At 35.9% G+C, this 20669-nt stretch overlaps 1 protein-coding gene across 1 annotated transcript in view; it reads left to right on the forward strand.

Moving 5' to 3' along the window:
- The window catches only part of ATAD5 (ATPase family AAA domain containing 5), a 72626-nt gene that overhangs the window by 40908 nt on the left and 11049 nt on the right, over positions 1-20669 (forward strand). Inside the window, exons 14-19 of the mRNA XM_081271617.1 lie at positions 553-695; positions 793-943; positions 5684-5857; positions 6521-6654; positions 7400-7493; positions 8949-9013. Of these exons, the coding sequence (XP_081127743.1) occupies positions 553-695; positions 793-943; positions 5684-5857; positions 6521-6654; positions 7400-7493; positions 8949-9013 (761 nt within the window). The remainder of the gene's footprint in view (positions 1-552; positions 696-792; positions 944-5683; positions 5858-6520; positions 6655-7399; positions 7494-8948; positions 9014-20669) is intronic.

Genomic DNA, 20669 nt, shown 5'->3' on the forward strand with positions numbered 1-20669 from the left:
ATTTTTTTAGAGTTAAATTAGCTCGGGGCTGGGCATGTGGCTCAAGAGGTAGCGCACTCGCCTGGCATGCGTGCGGCCCGGGTTCGATCCTCAGCACCACATACAAACAAAGATGTTGTGTCCGCCGAAAACTGTGATCCAGTAAAAAAAAATAACTAAAAAAACTAAAATAAATAAATAAATAAATATTAAAATTCTCTTTAAAAAAAAAAAAAAGAGTTAAATTAGCTCAAACATTTTTATGTAATTTTAAAATTAGTATATAATATTTGGCTTAACTTTTATAAATTCATTTTCCAGTATTTATTGTCAAGAAATTTGAGGGGACTGGGGTTGTGGCTCAGTGGTAAAGTGCTCGCCTAGCATGCATGAGGTACTGAGTTCGATCCTCAGCACCACATAAATGTAAAATAAAGATATTGTGTTCACTTAAACCTAAAAAGTAAATATTTAAAAAAAAAGAAATTTGGGGTGTTTGATTATTGGGGTTCATGAGATAGAATTGCTGCCTAAACAATTAATCATTTTATATGTTTTTGAATAATTTTTCAGATTTGTCAGATAGCAAAGACTTTAAAGGCAGTTCAGATGATGAGGAAGAGAGTCGTCTTTGCAATACTGTTCTTATAACAGGGCCAACAGGAGTGGGAAAAACTGCTGCAGTGTATGCTTGTGCTCAGGAGCTTGGATTCAAGGTTAGTAGGTGCAGTGGAAGAATGTTAATGTTAATAAGTAACCTTGACCTAAAAGAAAACATAAAGTATTCTGCCATTTTCTCATTTATTCTTCTAGATATTTGAAGTAAATGCCTCTTCCCAGCGCAGTGGTAGACAGATTCTGTCTCAGCTGAAGGAAGCTACTCAGTCCCATCAAGTAGACAAGCAAGGTGTAAACTCACAAAAACCCTGCTTTTTTAATAGCTACAACATAGGCAAGTCACCAAGTAAGTAAATTATTTTTCTTAAGGTATAGCCTTTTGAGAAAAGTAAAACCTGAGAAAATAGTTTTTAATTGTCAACATTTTGCCTTTTTTTTTTTCCCATAACTGGGGTATAGAATCTAGTAGTATTCCCAATTTTTTTTTAGTTTATATTTGAGACAGGGTCTAGCTAAATTACCCATGCTGACCTTCAACTTGGGATCCTCCTGCCTCAGTCTCCTGAGTTGCTGGGATAGCACCATGCCTTGCTTGCCATTCATTTTAAATCTTTTCTTGCATATTAACATGTTTTGTTTTGTTTTTTCCCCTGGACTATTTTAAAACAAAATAAATCTGAGGGACTTCATGTAATTTTACCCACATATACTTTCTGTTTTCCTAAATATTTATTTTTTTGTAGTTGTAGTAAGACACATTACCTTTAATTAATTAATTAATCAATCAATCAATTTTTTTGTGTGTGGTGCTGAGGATCAAACCCAGGGCCTCACACATGTGAGGCGAAGCTCTACTACTGAGCCATAACCCCAACCCCCCCCCCAACACATATGTTTTTAACTAATAAAGGCTTTTTGAAAAGCATATCAATAGTATCATAATCAGGTCTAACAAAATGCAATATATTACTTAATATCCTCTAATATACTGATTTTAGTTTCCTGTTGTTCACATTGTTTGTTCAAATCAGGATCCAAACAAGGTTCATATCTTATATTTAGTGTGTGTTTTTTTTTTTTTAAATCTCCTTAACAATTCCCTGACCCATTATTTTCATGTTGTTTATATGTTGAACAGCCTGTCATTTGCCATAGGATTTCTCGTAGTTTGGACTTGGCAATGACTGTATCCTCACACTGTCAGTTAACATTTTCCTCTTCCCTATATTTCTTATAAATTGGTGGTTAGATAGTGGGGCTTGATTAGATTCAGGTCTGTTTTGTGTGTGGCATATGTGAATAGGTAGGCTTCTACTTCTTATGACATAGCAGCAGAACACACATCCTTCTTAGTGATATTGAGAGTAATCAATGAATTCAAGTATTTTCATTCTGACCCATATACCATAAGCTCCCTTACCTTTAGTTAATGGTACTTTAGACCCACTAATGATCTTTGTCTAATGGAATAATTATTGTTAGGGATTTTAAAATGATGATATTGTAATTCTCTCAGCCTTTTTGCATTCATTAGTGGGAATTCTGAGAAGCACTACTCTTTGTCAACTATTTGGATACTTTAAAATATAGTTCATAGATATAAACTATATTTTAAAATGGTTCTTTTTTATTTTTCTGTACTGGGGATTGAACTCGGGGGTGTTTTATCACTGAGGTACATCCCCAACTCCCTTTAAAAAAATTATAATTGTAGATGGACAGAATGCCTTTATTTTATTTGTTTATTTATATATTGTGCTAAGAATCAAACTGAACCCAGTTCCTCACACAGATGCTAGGCAAGTGCTCTGCCACTGAGCTGTAGCCCCAGCCCTTCACATCCCTTTTTAATTTTTATTTTGAGACAAGGTCTGACTAGGTTGTTTACATCCTCACTAAATTGATTAGGCTGGCTTTTTGTTGTTGTTCTTGTTCTTTTTAGTTATATGTGACAATAGAATGTATTTTGAGGGGGGTTGGGGTAGAGCATTTGACTAGCATGTGTAAGGCACTGGGTTTAATCCTCAGCACCACATAAAAATAAGTAAATAAAATAAAGGTAATGTGTCTATCTACAACTAAAAAGAAAAAGAAAAGAATGTATTTTGATTACTATACATGCAGTGTAACTTTTCATTCTTGTGGTTGTACATGATGTGCAGTTACACAGATCATATATTCATATATGAACATAAGAAAGTTAGGTCAGATTCATCCTACTTTCTTTCCTATTTCCATTCTCGGTCTCTTCCCCGTCATTCCCCTTTGTCTAATCCAATGAACTTCTCTGCCTCCCCACTTATTATATGTTAGCATCTGCTTATTAGAGAGAACATTGGGCCTTTGGTTTTTTGGGTTGGCTTATTTCACTTGGCATGACAGTCTCCAGTTCCGTCCGTTTACTTGCAAATGCTAAGGCTGGCTTTGAACTTGCCTTGGCCTCCCATACCACTGGGATTACAGGCATGTGCCATCATGACCAGCTCTTTCTTTTATTTTCTTGTTCTTAGAGTAATGATATTCTAGCAACCTCCAAATTGACCAAGGAGGTTTTTTTTTTTCCCTTGGGGGGAGAGGGGTTGGTATTACTATGAACTCATGGATTTTAACATATTTAATGTTTTTCAGTCCTTTGTGTTCATTATTCATTGCAATTTTTAAATTGGTTTCTTTATCACTAGGTTTTTGTTGTTGTTGTTGTTGTTTTTTCTTTTTTTCTTTTTTTGGTACCAAGGATTTAACCCAGGGCACTTCACCACTGAGCTACATCCCAGACTTTTTTTTTTTTTTTAATATTTATTTTTTAATGTGGTGCTGAGGATCGAACCAGGGCCCTGCCTTTGCTAGGCCAGCACTCTACTGCTGAGCCACAATCCCAGCCCCCAGACCTTTTTTAAAATATTTTATTGAGACACAGGGTCTCACTGAGTTGCTTAGGGCCTCGTTAAATTGCTGAGGCTGGCTTTGAACTCACAATCCTCCTGCCTCAGCCTTCCTGGCCCCTGGGATTACAGGCATGCACTCCTGTGTCTAGCACTTGTTTTAATTTATTTGATTATGATGTTCGTTGGTGATTTTCCACATATTTTGTTTGTTTGGGGGTGTTGTGATTCTTTGATATATGGGTTGATAGTTTTCAGTAAACTTGGAAAATTTCAACCATTATTTCCCGAAATATGTTTTCTGTTCTCCACCTTTGGAAACTTAATTACAGATATCTTCGACTACTTGCAGTTGTCTCACAGCTCAGTGATTTTTATTTTCTTGGTAAAGAACCCCCAGGTGCTTTACCACTGACCAATATCTCCAGTCTTTTTTTTTTTAATATTATTGTTATTTTGAGACAGGGTATCCCTAAGTTGCTGAGGCTAGCCTGGAACTTGCGATCCTCCTGCCTCAGCCTCTCTAGTCACATCACTGTGCCTGGCCTCTCTGATGTTTTGCTCATTTTTTCAATCTTCATCCTCTTTGTGTTTCAGTTTGAATAATTATTACTATTTACTCAAGTTTACAGACCTTTTCTCCTGCAGTATCTAATATGCTTTCAGTGCCATAGTGTAGTTTTGGTTTTTTTTTTTTTAGAGAGGAGAGAGAGAGAGAGAATTTTTTTTTTTTAAAGAGAGACAGAGAAGAGAGAGAGTTTTTAATATTTATTTTTTATTTTTTGGCGGACACAACATCTTTGTTTGTATGTGGTGCTGAGGATCGAACCTGGGCCGCATGCATGCCAGGCAAGCGCGCTACCGCTTGAGCCACATCCCCAGGCCCGAGAGAGAATTTTTTAATATTTATTTTTTTTAGTTCTCGGCGGACACAACATCTTTGTTGGTATGTGGTGCTGAGGATCGAACCCGGGTCGCACGCATGCTAGGCGAGCGCGCTACCGTTTGAGCCACATCCCCAGCCCCATAGTGTAGTTTTCATTTCTGTAATTTTTTTTTTTTTTTTTTTTTTTTTTTTTGTGGTGCTGGGGATCAAACCCAGGGCCTTGTGCATGCAAGGCAAGCATGCTACCACCTGAGCTATATCCTCAGCCCATTTCTGTACTTTTTATTAGGGTCTATTTTACTCTGATGGGTTTCTACTTAACATGTACTCAGTCTTTCCAATAGTTTTTTTTTTTTTCATTTGTTATTTTTAGATATACATGACAGTAGAGCACATTTTGACATATTATACATACATAGAGTATATAGTTTTTTGTTGTTGTTGTTTTTTGTACTGGGGATTGAACCCAAGGTTATTCAGCCACTGAACCACATCCCCAGTCTGTTTTTATTTTTTATTTTGAGACACAGTCCTGCTAATTGCTTAGGGCCTCACTAAGTTTCTGAGGCTGGCTTTGAACATTCCATTCTCCTGCCTCAGCTTCCTGAGTTGCTGGGGTTACAGGTTTGTGCCACATAGACATAGAGGTTTTTGAACATAAGGAGTAAAATTACAGTAACTATTTTAATATTTTTAATCTATGTATATCTGTTATCTGTATTGTCTGTGATCTGGTTTTTCAATTGATTGTTTTTTTCTTTTTTTTTTTTTTTTTTTCTTTATTATGGATTGTAGTTTTCTATTTCTTTGGATAGAAAAAGAACATATGCTCTGGAATTAATGCCTTGGGGCTTCTGGGGGTAGAGATCAGTAATTTATTTTTTTAACTCTATCCTCCAAAGCATCTTTAGAAATATATATTTCTTGCTTCTAAAGTCAATTTACAATAGGGATAAGCTGAAGTTGAACAATACAATTTATGTTCTGTTGTCATTTTTTCCTCTATCCTCTTCTGACCTCAAGCAAATGTTGAGCAACTCACTAAAGGGATTGTGATCATTACTTGTTGCAAAAATATGTATTTCTTTGGAAAAGAGTGTTTTTCAAATTTTCCGTTTTCCAAATGGTTGGCTTGCCTTCTCTATGTGGGCATAAGTAACAATATAGTGATTTTTTTTTTACTGTATTGAGCATTTGAATGTAAGAATGAAAGAAAATTTCTGTATCTTTGATTTTTACCTGATAAGGAGTAATATACAATCTTGCTACCTGTATAGTTTTAGAATGTTTATCCTTAAACACAGTTTGTTTTGTGCAGAAAAATTAAACTCTCCTAAGAAAGTTGTTACTTCACCAAGAAAACTTCCTCCATCATCACCAAAAAGTAATGGGCAGAAGCGAGGAATTCCCCCTAAAACTTTGGCAAATTACTTTAAAGTATCTTCCAAGTCCAAAAATAATGAAGAAATAGAACTTCTGGAAAGTAACAAAGGTAAATCATTAAATTGACAAATAAACTTGGCTTTTTTTTTTAATTTTTATTTTTTTAGTTGTCAATGGACTTTATTTATATGCGGTGCAGAGAATCAAACCCAGTGCCTTACACATGCTAGGCAAGTGCTGTACCACTGAGCCACAACCCTAGCCCAAACTTGGCATTTTTTAATAATAATGGTCCAGATACATGAAAATATGCAGATATTTCATGAGTTCCTATTGCTGTTATTGAAAGCTGAATTATACTGAAGGTTCTACATATAGAACTTCTGTTTCAGTTTTTTTAAAATATATATTTATTTTAGTTATAACAGACCTTTATTTTATTTATATATGGTGCTGAGACTCAAACCCAGGGCCTCACACATGCAAGTGCTCTACCCTGGAGCCACAACTTCAGTCCCGTTTCAGTTTTGATAAGGATTTCAGATGATGCTTATACTGTGTTTGATTTTACTGGCTATTTACTTGAGGAGCTGTTTCAGGAACCACCTCAAGTTCAAGGGCAATCAATGTAACTTAATATGACCATCTCAAAATTAAAAGAAATAATAATGAAAAGGACTGAGGATGTAGCTTAATGGTAAAACACTTGCCTAGTATGTGTAAGCCAAAAATGTTGATTTTTGCCTAAAATAGCAATATTTTATTTATTCAGGAATTAAAAATTCTTTGGAACAGAAGCAAATTACTCAGACTAAATCTGCAAGTGTACCTAATTCAAACGTCAAAGAATTTGGAGCTGAAGAACCCAACAGGAAAAATGCAACATCTCTTATTCTTTTTGAGGAGGTAGGCTTACAGAGGTACAACATTCATGACATCTCAGGGTAAAAATTTCTTTAAAAAGATACACACACACACACACACACACACACACACACACACACACTCTCTCTCTCTCTCTCTCTCTCTCTCTCTCTCATTCCTCCCATGGTGCTGGGGATTGAACTCAGGGTCTTACACAGGCTAGTTAAGTGCTCTATCACTGAGCTCCATCCCCAGCCAATCTATTTGATTAAAGCAAATGAAACTGTTATCTCTTGAATTTTTTAAGGAAGATAATTAATGCAATTCAATGTTACTAATTATTTAATGATCATAGAAATTATTCTGACCTTCATCTATCCACTTACAGGTGACTGCATTTTTTTGGTTTTAATGTTTAATATTTGATAATCAAAAAAAATTATAGTATAAGATATAAGCTTTCATCATGGGCTGACAATACTTTTTTTTTTAATTTTTTTTTTTAAAGAGAGAGAGAGAGAGAGAGAATTTTTCAATATTTATTTTCTAGTTTTCGGCAGACACAACATCTTCGTTTTTGTATGTGGTGCTGAGGATCGAACCCGGGTCGCACGCATGCCAGGCGAGCGCGCTATCAGTTGAGCCACATCCCCAGCCCCTGACAATACTTTTTTAAAAATTAATAAATTTTGTCTCTCACAGGCGTATAGTATTTTTACTCTGTATACATAATTGAGATCTAGTAAGTATTTTGTTACTTGTTAATATTCTAACAAATGGTTTGTAGGTTGATGTCATTTTTGATGAAGATGCTGGTTTTTTGAATGCAATCAAAACATTCATGACAACAACGAAACGACCTGTAATCCTTACTACAAGTGGTATGTAACAATGATTTTAGTACAAAAAATTACTTTTGGTTAAAATGTTTAGGAAAGCCTCTAATTTTGTTCCTTTAAAAATGAGTTGACTGGTCCACACAGTGAGGTGTACCTATAGTCCCAGCTGCTCTGTAGACTGAGGCAAGTGGATATCTTAAGGATTCTTCAAATTTGAAGGAAAAAAAAAAATTGATTTGCAACCTTCAGTAATTAAAAACTATTGTATTATTTCACAAATATCGATGGCTTTTTAAAAATAGGTACTACATTGGATAACCATGTTGAGTATTAGATATTTAGTAAGCCAACCACAGCCTGGAACACAGATAGATTTATGGATTAGCTAGTGTTACAATAGGAAAAAATATCAGATCATTTTCTTTCTTCTTCATTGTATCTGTAATTTGATCAGCAGGCCTCATTTTCTAGTCCTTTCTACAGTTACTTAACATTGAATTTAAGCACCTTATGACACTTCCAATATGGATTATTGCACATTTTAGCTAAAGTAAGCTATCATCAACCTAACAGAATCTCCTTTCTCAGGAATTAGCATTGCATAGTTTTCAAAACTCGTACAATTTCCTTTCTTTTAAAAAAATTACAAATATTATATTTTCATTTTTGTCTAATATTTTTCATTGCATTATTCAGGAGACTAGCTCTGCCATAGACTTCTAGGAAAATGTGTATGTTTTAGATTTTACCTACAAATTGATGGCCCATTTAACAGTGATTGTGTTCTAAAAATATTTATAAAAATCCTGTTCATCATAAGGTGGTAGTTTAATTAAAAGATCATAATTACTTTAGGTCAAGATTGAAAGTTCCATAAGGATCAGTGATGTGCATGGTATTATTGTTTAGTAGACTCCCCTTACCTGCTGAGGATACTTCCAAGACCCCCAGTGGATACCTGAAATATCAAGTAGCACCGAGCCTATATAATAAGTTAAATTTATAAGTAAGCACAGTAACAGATTAACAACAAAGAATCAATTAGAATAATTACAACAATATACTGTAAAAAATTACTCTTTGGACTTTGGGACCATTATTAAGTAAAATAAGAGTTATTTGAATGCAAGCGCTGTGATAGCCACAAAAATCAATTTGATAACCAAGAACTAAATGACTGTCAGGAGGGAAGCATATACAGCATGGGTATACCTAATGAAGTGATGATTCATCTCAAGCAGGATAGCTTGAGATTTCATCACATTACTCATCATGTCATGAAAATTTAAAATTTATGAATTGTTTAGATTTACAGTTTTCTACTTAATATCTTTGGATCATCGTTGACTGTAAGTAACTGAAACTGCAGAAAGCAAATAAGGGTAGACTACTGTACTTTCATTATTAATGAAATGTTTAATATTTTGATAGACAAGTATAACTGGGAAAAGTTACTTAATGGTGTTAATGTTTAATTTTTTTTTTTTTTCCCTGTAGATCCAACATTTAGTTTACTGTTTGATGGCTGCTTTGAAGAAATCAATTTCAGTACTCCTTCTCTGGTAAGTTTTGAATTTTGATGATCATAGATTATACACCATAATTATGTGAAAAGTGGTTTCTTAGGGCTGGGGATGTGGCTCAAGCAGTAGCACGCTCGCCTGGCATGCGTGCAGCCCAGGTTCAATCCTCAGCACCACATGCAAACAAAGATGTTGTGTCCTCCAAAAACTAAAATAAATAAATATTTAAAAAAAAAAATTCTCTCTTAAAAAAAAAGTGGTTTCTTATTAAATTTAGATATCATAATTTAAAAATGTGTTTGCTAAGGGATATATTACAACTTTTGTTAGTTTTAGGGAACTTCTGGCTTTTTTTTTTTTTCCTTAAAAAAAGATTTCTAAAAAATAATTAAATTTTTTCTGTATTCAAATGTTCATTTGTGTTACTCCCCCCCAATAATGGTACCTAATTAAGGGAAAACATGAATATAGTTGAAATTTGAACTTTTCTTAGATGTACTGTTCAATGGATGTTAACATATGTAAAAGCCCCCCAAAATCATCACTGAGATCAAAATATAGAACACTTCCATCACCTTCTAAACTTCCTAATGGCCTTCTGGTCAGCATGACCTTCCCCACTAGAAGTAACCATTATTCCTTTTCTGGTTTTCTTCACTGATGAACATTGCACTTTGTTTATTTTTTCTTTTAACCTTTGGGAAAAAAAAATTCTTTAATTTTAAAATGACATACATTGAAATTGACTTCTTTGGGAGTTATGTTCTATGATCTTTAATACCTATATAGATTCATGAAACCATCACTACAATTTGGATACAGAATAATTCTCTCACCCCATAAAACTTCTTCATGTTAATGTCTATTAATTGAGATTAGTTTTGAAATTTCAAATAATAGGAAATAAAAATTAAGCACCCTTTCGTATCTAGCTTCTTTCATTCAACACCAGGTTTTTTGGATTCATCCATGCTGTTCTGTTTGTGGAATTGTTGAGTCATATGCAGTAGGTATTTGTTTAATTGTTTTTTTAGAGTCTGCCAGATAAACCAGGTGCAATGGTATGTATCTCTAATGCTAGCAACTCAGGAGGCTGAGGCAGAGGATGGCAAGGCCAGCCTGGGCAACTTAGCAAGATCCTGTCTCAAAACAAAAATTAAATAGGGCTTGGGGATATTGCATAATGGTTGAATACCCTGTTTTTAATTCCAGTGCTGCCAAAAAAAAAAAAAAGAATCTGCCAAATAGGTCTGTGCATGAGAATTGCAGTTATCAGTCTTTTTTTAACTTTAGCCATAATGATGTTATTCACCTGTGTTTGTGTTCATGTGGTTTTTGTTAATTACATTATTGAAAAATAATTTACATAATAGTAAAATTTACTCAGTCTAAGTGTATGGCTCAATGAGTTTGACAAAATGTAGCTATAGGACATGTGCATCAAGATTTGAACATATTTTAAGTCTGGTGTGGTAGCATACATCAAGTAATTCTAGCTATTTGGGAGGTCCATGTGAATTCTGGGCCAATTTGGACAACACAGTGAGACCATGACTTTAAAAAAAGGAACAAAAGTCCTTTTGAAATAGGATTTCTGTTAGAGAGTGAATGTAAATGTCAGCACACATTGAAGAGTCAGTCACAAGAATGTACTTGGGAAAATATGTAGGAAAATGGATATCAATATATAAGTTAGGAGATCAGACAAAGTATAAAGTGAGTGATAGGATTAGAAATATTTTCAACAGGGCTGGGGATGTGCCTCAAGCGGTAACGAGCTCGCCTGGCATGCGCACGGCGCTGGGTTCGATCCTCAGCACCACATAAAAATAAAGATGTTGTGTCCACCGAAAACTGAAAAATAAATACTAAAAAAAAAATTCTCAAAAGTCGGTTCCTGGGCTGCTGTCTCATAGACGTCAGCCTGCAGGGAACCTGGGGGCTCTCCTACTTGCCCTGCTCCGGGGCCCCTCCTGCTGCGTGACTCATAAGCAATTGCAGAGAGAAGCTGCTTGCTGCTCCCAGTACGTAACTGAACAGGGACATGAAGAACTGATATTTCAAATGACAACCATGTTGCAAAAGGGATACCAACATGGCGGCGGGCACGGAGAGATCAAGTCTCTGACCTCTTCAGCTGTGCGGGCATAGGGAGTCATAAACAGTGTAAATTCTGTTTGCTCAGGATCACTAGGCAATGCTGAGCTGACGTGGATCTGGGGCGAACAGTCTGGGCCTCTCAGAACACACACTGAGCCCGGATCGGCTGAATTCAAGCTCCCGTTCACCTGCTTCCCGCAGACAAACAGCTGTGACTCAGCACTAATCCATCCGGCTGAAACAACTGGTCAGCCCTTCTGATCCTACGGAGGTAAATGCCAACCGAGCCTTCATAGGTAATGGCCACAGGTTTGAAACGGGGCTTGGGAGAGACAGTAAGGACCCACCCGTTGCATTGGTCACCCGGCAAAAGGAAACGAACTGTCGCCATTTGCAAGAGATACCACCATGGCAGAGAACTGACGTCACCAGACTGCGGAGGAGGAGATAAGTTCCTTGAAACCTGCGGCTACAGTGACTTCTTCCCTTCCCTTCTAATACCTTTCCTCCCAAGCATCAAATAAATTTATAAGAGTAAACAGTAACTCAGCAGTCAAACAGAACAAGAAGTAACATGAGCAGCTTGAAAAAGCAAGGAAGAAAAGGAGTACAAACAATGCAGGACAGCCTAAATATTCAGGAGGACCTAGAGTCATCAGAAAAATGGTCATATAAAGAACTCAAGGAACACCTTAGACAGATGGAATGGAACCTTAAAGAGGATACGAGACAGCAAATTCAAGCAGCGAAAGAACACATTGAGAATGAATTACATAAACAGATAAAAGAAGAAGTTAAGCATCTTTATCAGGAGATAGAGATTATAAAAAATAATCAAACAATAATTCTAGAAATGAAGGAAGCGATAAACCAAATTAAAAACTCAATTGAGGGTATCACTAACAGAGTGGAGCAAGTAGAAGCCAGAACGTCAGATAATGAAGACAAAATATATCATCTTGAAAAGAGTCTAGCCAACTCAGAAAGGCTGGTAAAAAATCACGAGAAAAACATCCAAGAGTTATGGGATAACATAAAAAAAAAACTTGCGACTCATCGGGCTAGAAGACGGTACAGAGATTCAAACCAAGGGAATGAGTAACCTGCTGAATGAAATAATTACAGAAAACTTTCCAGAAATAAAAAAGGAAACAGATATACAAATTGAAGATGCATACAGGACACCGAGCACACAAAATCACAGTAGACCAACGCCAAGACACATTGTTATGAAGATATCCAATATACAGAACAAAGAGAAAATATTAAAAGCTACAAGAGAAAGGAGACAGATTACATTCAGTGGTAAACCAATAAGGTTAACAACGGATTTTTCATCACAGACGCTGAAAGCAAGAAGGTCATGGAACAATGTATTTCAAACACTGAAAGACAATGGATGCCAACCAAGAATTCTGTATCCAGCAAAATTAAGCTTCAGGTATGACAACGAAATAAAAATCTTTCATGATAAACAAAAGTTAAAAGAATTTGCAGCGAGAAAACCAGCATTGCAAAGCATTTTGAGCAAAACAGTATAAGAGGAAGAAATGAAAAACACTAACCAAAACCATCAGTGGGAAGTGCCTCGGTAAAGACAGAGGGCGAGGGGAAAGATAATCATGGAGAAACAAACTAAATTTTTTACAAAAAAGGATAAATAATCAAACATGGCTGGAAGTACAAACCATATATCAATAGTAATTCTGAATGTTAATGGCTTAAACTCTCCAATAAAGCGACATAGGCTGGTATCATGGATTAAAAAAACAAATCCAACAATAAGCTGCCTCCAGGAGACACATGTGATTGGAAAAGACATACACAGGCTGAAGGTGAAAGGATGGGAAAAAATATACCACACACACGGTCCTCATAAGCAAGCAGGGGTGGCCATCCTCATATCGAATAAAATCGACTTCAAGACTAAGTTAATCAAAAGGGATAAGGAAGGACGTTATATACTGTTAAAAGGAACCATTCACCAACAAGACATAACAATTATCAATACTTATGCACCAAATAATGGTACTGCGACATTCATAAAACAAATTCTCCTCAAGTTCAAGAATCAAATAGACCACAACACAATAATTATGGGTGACTTCAACACACCTCTCTCACCATTGGACAGATCCTCCAAACAAAAGTTGAATAAAGAAACTATAGAACTCAATACCACAATCAATAACCTAGACTTAACTGACATATATAGTATATATCAACCATCATCAAATGGATATCCTTTTTTCTCAGCAGCACATGGATCCTTCTCAAAAATAGACCACATATTATGCCATAGGGCAACCCTCAGTAAATATAAAGGGGTGGAGATAATACCATGCATTTTATCTGATCATAATGGAATGAAACTGGAAATCAATGATAAAAGAAGGAAGGAAAAATCCTACATCACATGGAAAATGAACAATATGTTACTGAATGATCAATGGGTTACAGAAGACATAAAGGAGGAAATCAAAAAATTCTTAGAGATAAATGAAAATACAGACACAACATATCGGAATCTATGGGACACAATGAAAGCAGTTTTAAGAGGGAAATTCATCGCCTGGAGGTCATTCCTCAAAAAACGAAAAAACCAACAAATAAATGAGCTCACACTTCATCTCAAAGCCCTAGTAAAGGAAGAGCAAAACAACAGCAAATATAGCAGAAGGCAAGAAATAATTAAAATCAGAGCGGAAATCAATGAAATTGAAACAAAAGAAACTATTGAAAAAATTAACAAAACTAAAAGTTGGTTCTTCAAAAAAATAAATAAGATTGACAGACCTTTAGCCATGCTAACGAAGAGAAGAAGAGAGAGAACTCAAATTACTAACATACGGGATGAAAAAGGCAACATCACAACAGATGCTACAGAAATACAGAAGACAATCAGAAATTATTTTGAAACCCTATATTCCAATAAAATAGAAGATAGTGAAGACATCAATAAATTTCTTAAGTCATATGATTTGCCCAGACTGAGTCAGGAGGATACACACAATTTGAACAGACCAATATCAATGGATGAAATTGAAGAAGCAATCAAAAGACTACCAACCAAGAAAAGCCCAGGACCGGATGGGTATACAGTGGAGTTTTACAAAACCTTTAAAGAAGAATTAATACCAATACTTTTCAAGTTATTTCAGGAAATAGAAAAAGAGGGAGCTCTTCCAAATTCATTCTATGAGGCCAACATCACCCTGATTCTGAAACCAGACAAAGACACCTCAAAGAAAGAAAACTACAGACCAATATCTCTAATGAACCTAGATGCAAAAATCCTCAATAAAATTCTGGTGAATCGAATACAAAAACACATCAAAAAAATTGTGCACCATGATCAAGTAGGATTCATCCCTGGGATGCAAGGATGGTTCAATATACGGAAATCAATAAATGTTATTCACCACATCAGTAGACTTAAAGATAAGAACCATATGATCATCTTGATAGACGCAGAGAAAGCATTCGACAAAGTACAGCATCCCTTTATGTTCAAAACATTAGAAAAACTAGGGATAACAGGAACTTACCTTGACATTGTAAAAGCTATCTATGCTAAGCCTCAGGCTAACATCATTCTGAATGGAGAAAAGTTGAAGGCATTCCCTCTAAAATCTGGAACAAGACAGGGATGCCCTCTCTCACCACTTCTATTTAATTTAGTCCTTGAAATACTAGCCAGAGAAATTAGACAGACAAAAGAAATTAAAGGCATAAAAATAGGAAAAGAAGAACTTAAATTATCACTATTTGCAGACGACATGATTCTATACCTAGAAGACCCAAAAGGGTTTACAAAGAAACTACTAGAACTAATAAATGAATTCAGCAAAGTGGCAGGATATAAAATCAACACGCATAAATCAAAGGCATTTCTGTATATCAGCGACAAAACTTCTGAAACGGAAATGAGGAAAAACACTCCATTTACAATATCCTCAAAAAAAATAAAATACTTGGGAATCAACCTAACAAAAGAGGTGAAATAGGGGCTGGGGATGTGGCTCAAGCGGTAGCGCGCTCGCCTGGCATGCGTGCAGCCCAGGTTCGATCCTCAGCTCCACATACCAACAAAGATGTTGTGTCCGCCGAGAACTAAAAAATAAATATTAAAAATTCTCTCTCTCTCTCTCTCCTCTCTCACTCTCTCTTTAAAAAAAAAAAGAGGTGAAATATTTACACAATGAAAACTACAGAACCCTAAAGAGAGAAGTAGAAGAAGATCTTAGAAGATGGAAAAGTATACCCTGTTCATGGATAGGCAGAACTAACATTATCAAAATGGCGATATTACCAAAAGTTCTCTATAGGTTTAATGCAATGCCAATCAAAATCCCAATGGCATTTCCTGTAGAAATAGATAAAGCAATCATGAAATTCATATGGAAAAATTAAAGACCCAGAATAGCAAAAGCAATTCTAAGCAGGAAGTGTGAATCAGGCGGTATAGCGATAGCAGATTTCAAACTATATTACAGAGCAATAGTGACAAAAAACAGCATGGTACTGGTACCAAAACAGGCGGGTGGACCAATGGTACAGAATAGAGGACACAGAGACTAATCCACAAAGTTACAACTATCTTATATTTGATAAAGGGGCTAAAAGCATGCAATGGAGGAAGGATAGCATCTTCAACAAATGGTGTTGGGAAAACTGGAAATCTATATGCAACAAAATGAAACTGAATCCCTTTCTCTCGCCATGCACAAAAGTTAACTCAAAATGGATCAAGGAGCTTGATATCAAATCAGAGATTCTGCGTCTGATAGAAGAAAAAGTTGGCTCCAATCTACATATTGTGGGGTCGGGCTCCAAATTCCTTAATAGGACACCCATAACACAAGAGTTAATAACAAGAATCAACAAATGGGACTTACCTCAACTAAAAAGTTTTTTCTCAGCAAGAGAAACAATAAGAGAGGTAAATAGGGAGCCTACATCCTGGGAACAAATTTTTACTCCTCACATTTCAGATAGAGCCCTAATATCCAGAGTATACAAAGAACTCAAAAAATTAGACAATAAGATAACAAATAACCCAATCAACAAGTACATGAAAAAATGCTCACCATCTCTAGCAGTCAGAGAAATGCAAATCAAAACCACCCTAAGATACCATCTCACTCCAGTAAGATTGGCAGCCACTATGAAGTCAAACAACAACAAGTGCTGGCGAGGATGTCGAGAAAAGGGTACACTTGTACATTGCTGGTGGGACTGCAAATTGGTGCGGCCAATTTAGAAAGCAGTTTGGAGATTCCTGGGAAAGCTGGGAATGGAACCACCATTTGACCCTGCTATTGCCCTTCTCGGACTATTCCCTGAAGACCTTAAAAGAGCATGCTACAGGGATACTGCCACATCGATGTTCATAGCAGCACAATTCACAATAGCAAGACTGTGGAACCAACCCAGATGCCCTTCAATAGATGAATGGATTAAAAAATGTGGCATTTATACACCATGGAATATTACGCAGCACTAAAAAATGACAAAATCATGGAATTTGCAGGGAAATGGATGGCACTAGAGCAGATTATGCTTAGTGAAGCTAGCCAATCCCTAAAAAACAAATACCAAATGTCTTCTTTGATATAATGAGAGCAACTATGAACAGAGTAGGGAGGAAGAGCAGGAAGAAAAGGTTAACTTTAAACAGAGACATGAGATGGGAGGGAAAGGGAGAGAAAAGGGAAATTGCATGGAAATGGAGGGAGACCCTCATTGCTATACAAAATTACATATAAGAGGTTGTGAGGGGAATGGGAAAATAAACAAGGAGAGAAATTAATTACAGTAGATGGGGTAGAGAGAGAAGATGTGAGGGAAGGGGAGGGGGGATAGTAGGGGATAGGAAAGGTAGCAGAATACAACAATTACTAATAGGGCATTATGTAAAATTGTGGATGTATAACCGACGTGATTCTGCAATCTGCGTTTGGGGTAAAATTGGGAGTTCATAACCCACTTCAATCTAATGTATGAAATATGATATGTCAAGAGCTTTGTAATGTTGTGAACAACCAATAAAAAAAATTCTCTCTCTCTAAGAAAAAAGAAAAGAAGAGAAATATTTTCAACAGGGGGGTGGTTGAATATATAATCTTAGGAAGAAACAAATATGTAGTTACCAATAGGATTGACATTTGAAAGCATTAGGCAACGTAGACATGGATGTTTTTAGTAATCCATGCTCTCCTTAAATTTAGGCTTTGGTAGAATCTTAAATGTGAGCTTTGCATTAGAAAAAATAATAAAAAAATAAAATAAAAAAAGGAACAAAATGAACATCACCTCAAAGATTCCATTGTGTTTAGACCCTTCCCCTACTCCTAAGCCCTGTTAACTACAGTCTGTTTTTCTGTCACTGTAGTTATGCTTATTGTAGAATTTAATGTAAGTGAAATCTTCTTCTTTTTTCTTTTTTTTTAAACCAGGGATGGAATCCAGGGGCACTTAACCACTGAGCTACATCCTCAGCCATTTTTATATTTTATTTTGAGATAGGGTCTCACTAAGTTACTAAGGCTGGCTTTGAATTTGTGATCCTCCTGTTTGGCCTCTCAAGCCTCCAGGATTACAGGAGTGTCATTGTGCCTGGCTGGAATCTTGTAGTATGTAATAGTTGGTGTTTATTCATCATAAAACTTTTTTAAAATATTTAGTCATGTAATGTGTCTGTTCTTTTTTTTTTTCTTCTTTTAAATTAGCAGTGTTCTATCATATGGATGTACCTCAGTGTGTTTATCATTTCACCTGTTGATAGACATATGGGTTACTTCTAATGAAGTCATTTTTTAAAATTTTTTAAATTGTAGATGGACATGACTTTATTTTATTTATTTTTATGTGATGCTGAGGATCAAACCCAGTGTCTCAACGTGCTAGGCAAGTGCTCTACCACTGAGCCACAACCCCAGCCCCCAAATTTGTTTTTTATGGAATTGTTCTAGCTATTGTACATCTTATTCATTTCTCTCTATTAATTTTAGAAACAGCTTGTCAGCTTTATAGTTTATTCTAGGTATTGCATTAAACTTACAGATCAATTTTGGTAAAACTGACATTAAACAGTATTGAGTCTTCTGATTCATGAAGGGAGGTGTTAATTTCTATAAGCAAGGTTTTATAATTTTCATTGTACACACTTTGCACATATTTTGTTAAATTGAGTCCTTGGTGTATCAGTTTCTGTTACTATAAGGAAATATCTGAAGCTGTGTAATTTTATAAAGAAAGGAGGTTTAATTTAGCTCCCAAATATGGAGGTCCAATGGAATAGTGCCAGCTTCTGCTTAGCTCTTGTGAAGGCCTCATTGAAGATGGCACCACAATGGCTGGAGCACCTGAGCTATATCAAACAGCTCCTGCAATGTGGAGAAAAAAAATCAACAGAGTGAACAGTAAAGTATAGAGTGGAAATAAATTTATCAACTATCTAAAAAGGGCTTAAGAGCCAAACCATAAGGAATTCCTACAACTCAATACCAAAATAAACAACCAGGTTTTTAAAATGAGCCAGTGACTTGAATAAACATTTCTCCAAAAAATACATATGGCCAACAGGTATATGAAAAGATGTTGATTATCACTACTCATTAGGGAAATGCAGATTAAACCACAATATGATATCATCTCACACCTGTTAGGATGGCCATTAGCCTTTCTACTACTTATTATTCAATCATTTGATGAGGGAAAAACATTAAAACTTGATCTTTGATTATAGATTTATATATATATATATAAATATATATTAATTTTTTTAGTTGTTGATGGACTTTTATTTATTTATTTATATGTGGTGCTGAGGTTCGAACCCAGTGCCTCAAACGTGCTAGGCAAGCGCTCTACCACTGAGCCACAACCCCACCCCTGGATTTATCTATTTTTCTTTTTAATTCTATCAGGTTTTGCTTCATAAATTTTTTTTGGGGGGCAGGGGTGCTGGGCATCTAACCCATGGGCACTTTACCACTGAGCTACATTACCAGCCCTTTTCATTTTTTTATTTTGAGACAGGGTCTCACTAAGTTGCTGAGGCTGCCCTCGAAATTGTGATCTTTCTGTCTCAGTCTCCCAGGTCATTGGGATGCTTCATAGATTTTAAAGCTCTACTATTTTATGCATTTATATTTGGGATTGCCATATTCTCTTGATCAGTTGATTTTATCAGTATGTCCCATTTTACCACTTAGTTTTCTTTGTGATGAAATCTGATTTTTTCTGATTTTAATAGCATACAATACTATTATGAATATAATTCCTTACATTTCTTGTATCTTTTTAATATTTAAATATTTTTAATATTTTTAGTTTTCTCATTTAGGTCTATCATCCATTTCAAATTAAATTCTGTGATTGGCATAGGATAGTAGTCAAAATTTCTCTTTTCTCATGGATTTCCACTGGTTCCTACCCTTATTTACTGAATAGAATCTACTTTCCCCCATTTAATTGCTTTGGTATATTAGAAAATAATTTTAGTTCTGTGCACACATGTCAGTCTCTTTCAGGATTATTTATTTCGTTGCACTGATGTATTTATCATTATTGCCAACATACTTTTGCTTTCTTTAAGACAGAGTTTCACTCAGTCTGATCTCAGGCTCCTGGACTCAAGAGATCCTCTCACTTCAGCCTCTTCCCTTAGTACTAGGATTATAGGTGTTTGCTACCACACCTGTCTTTACCATATTTCTTAATTTTGATGACTTTATAGTCATCTTCAAGTTGTTTTGGTTTTTCTAAGTTCCTTGCTCTTTCTTTTTTAAGTATTGAGGCTTGAACCCAGGGCCTCAAGCATGCCAAGCACACATGTGACCACTAAACTTACCTCTAACTTGTTTTTTACTTTAAAAAAGACTGCCAGAGCTGGGTCTGGTGGCACATGCCTATAATCCCAGCAGCTCAGGAGGCTGAGGCAGGAGGATAGCAAGTTCCAAGCCAGCCTCGGGATAAACAAGGCACTAAGCAAGTCAGTGAGACCCTGTCTCTAAATAAAATACAAAATAGGGGGTTGGGGCTGTGGCTCAATGGCAGAGCAATTGTCTAGCATGTGTGAGGCACTGGGTTTGAGCCTTAGTGCCACATAAAAATAATTCTGTCCATCTACTACTACAAAAACAAAACAAAACAAAAAAAAAAAAACTTTTTTTTTTTTTTTAAGTCCAAAACAGTGCTGGGGATGTGGCTCAGTGGTTGAGTGCTCCTGAGTTCAATCCCCAGTACCCCCCACCCAAAAAACAAGGGATGAGGATATAGCTCAGTGGTTAAGCACCTCTGGGTTTAATCCCTGATACCAAAAAAAGACTTCCAGCATTTTGATGGGAATTATGTTACATTCATAAATCAATTTGAGAGAAAATTGGCATCTCAATATTGAATTTTTCAGTTAAACAGTATTGATGGTTTTTAGAGGCATAACAAACCTTTCTTTAAACTTATTAGGTATTTCATGTTTCTAATGCTCCTGTAGACTTTATTCTTTGGGGGGAAAGGGAGAGGGTCCTAGGGATTGAGTGGATCCAGGGTGCTATACCATGGAGCTACATTCCAGCCTTTTAAGTTTTTC

This window comes from Spermophilus citellus (assembly GCF_964194105.1).
Source record: "Spermophilus citellus genome assembly, chromosome: 17".
In the NCBI taxonomy this organism is placed as follows: domain Eukaryota; kingdom Metazoa; phylum Chordata; class Mammalia; order Rodentia; family Sciuridae; genus Spermophilus; species Spermophilus citellus.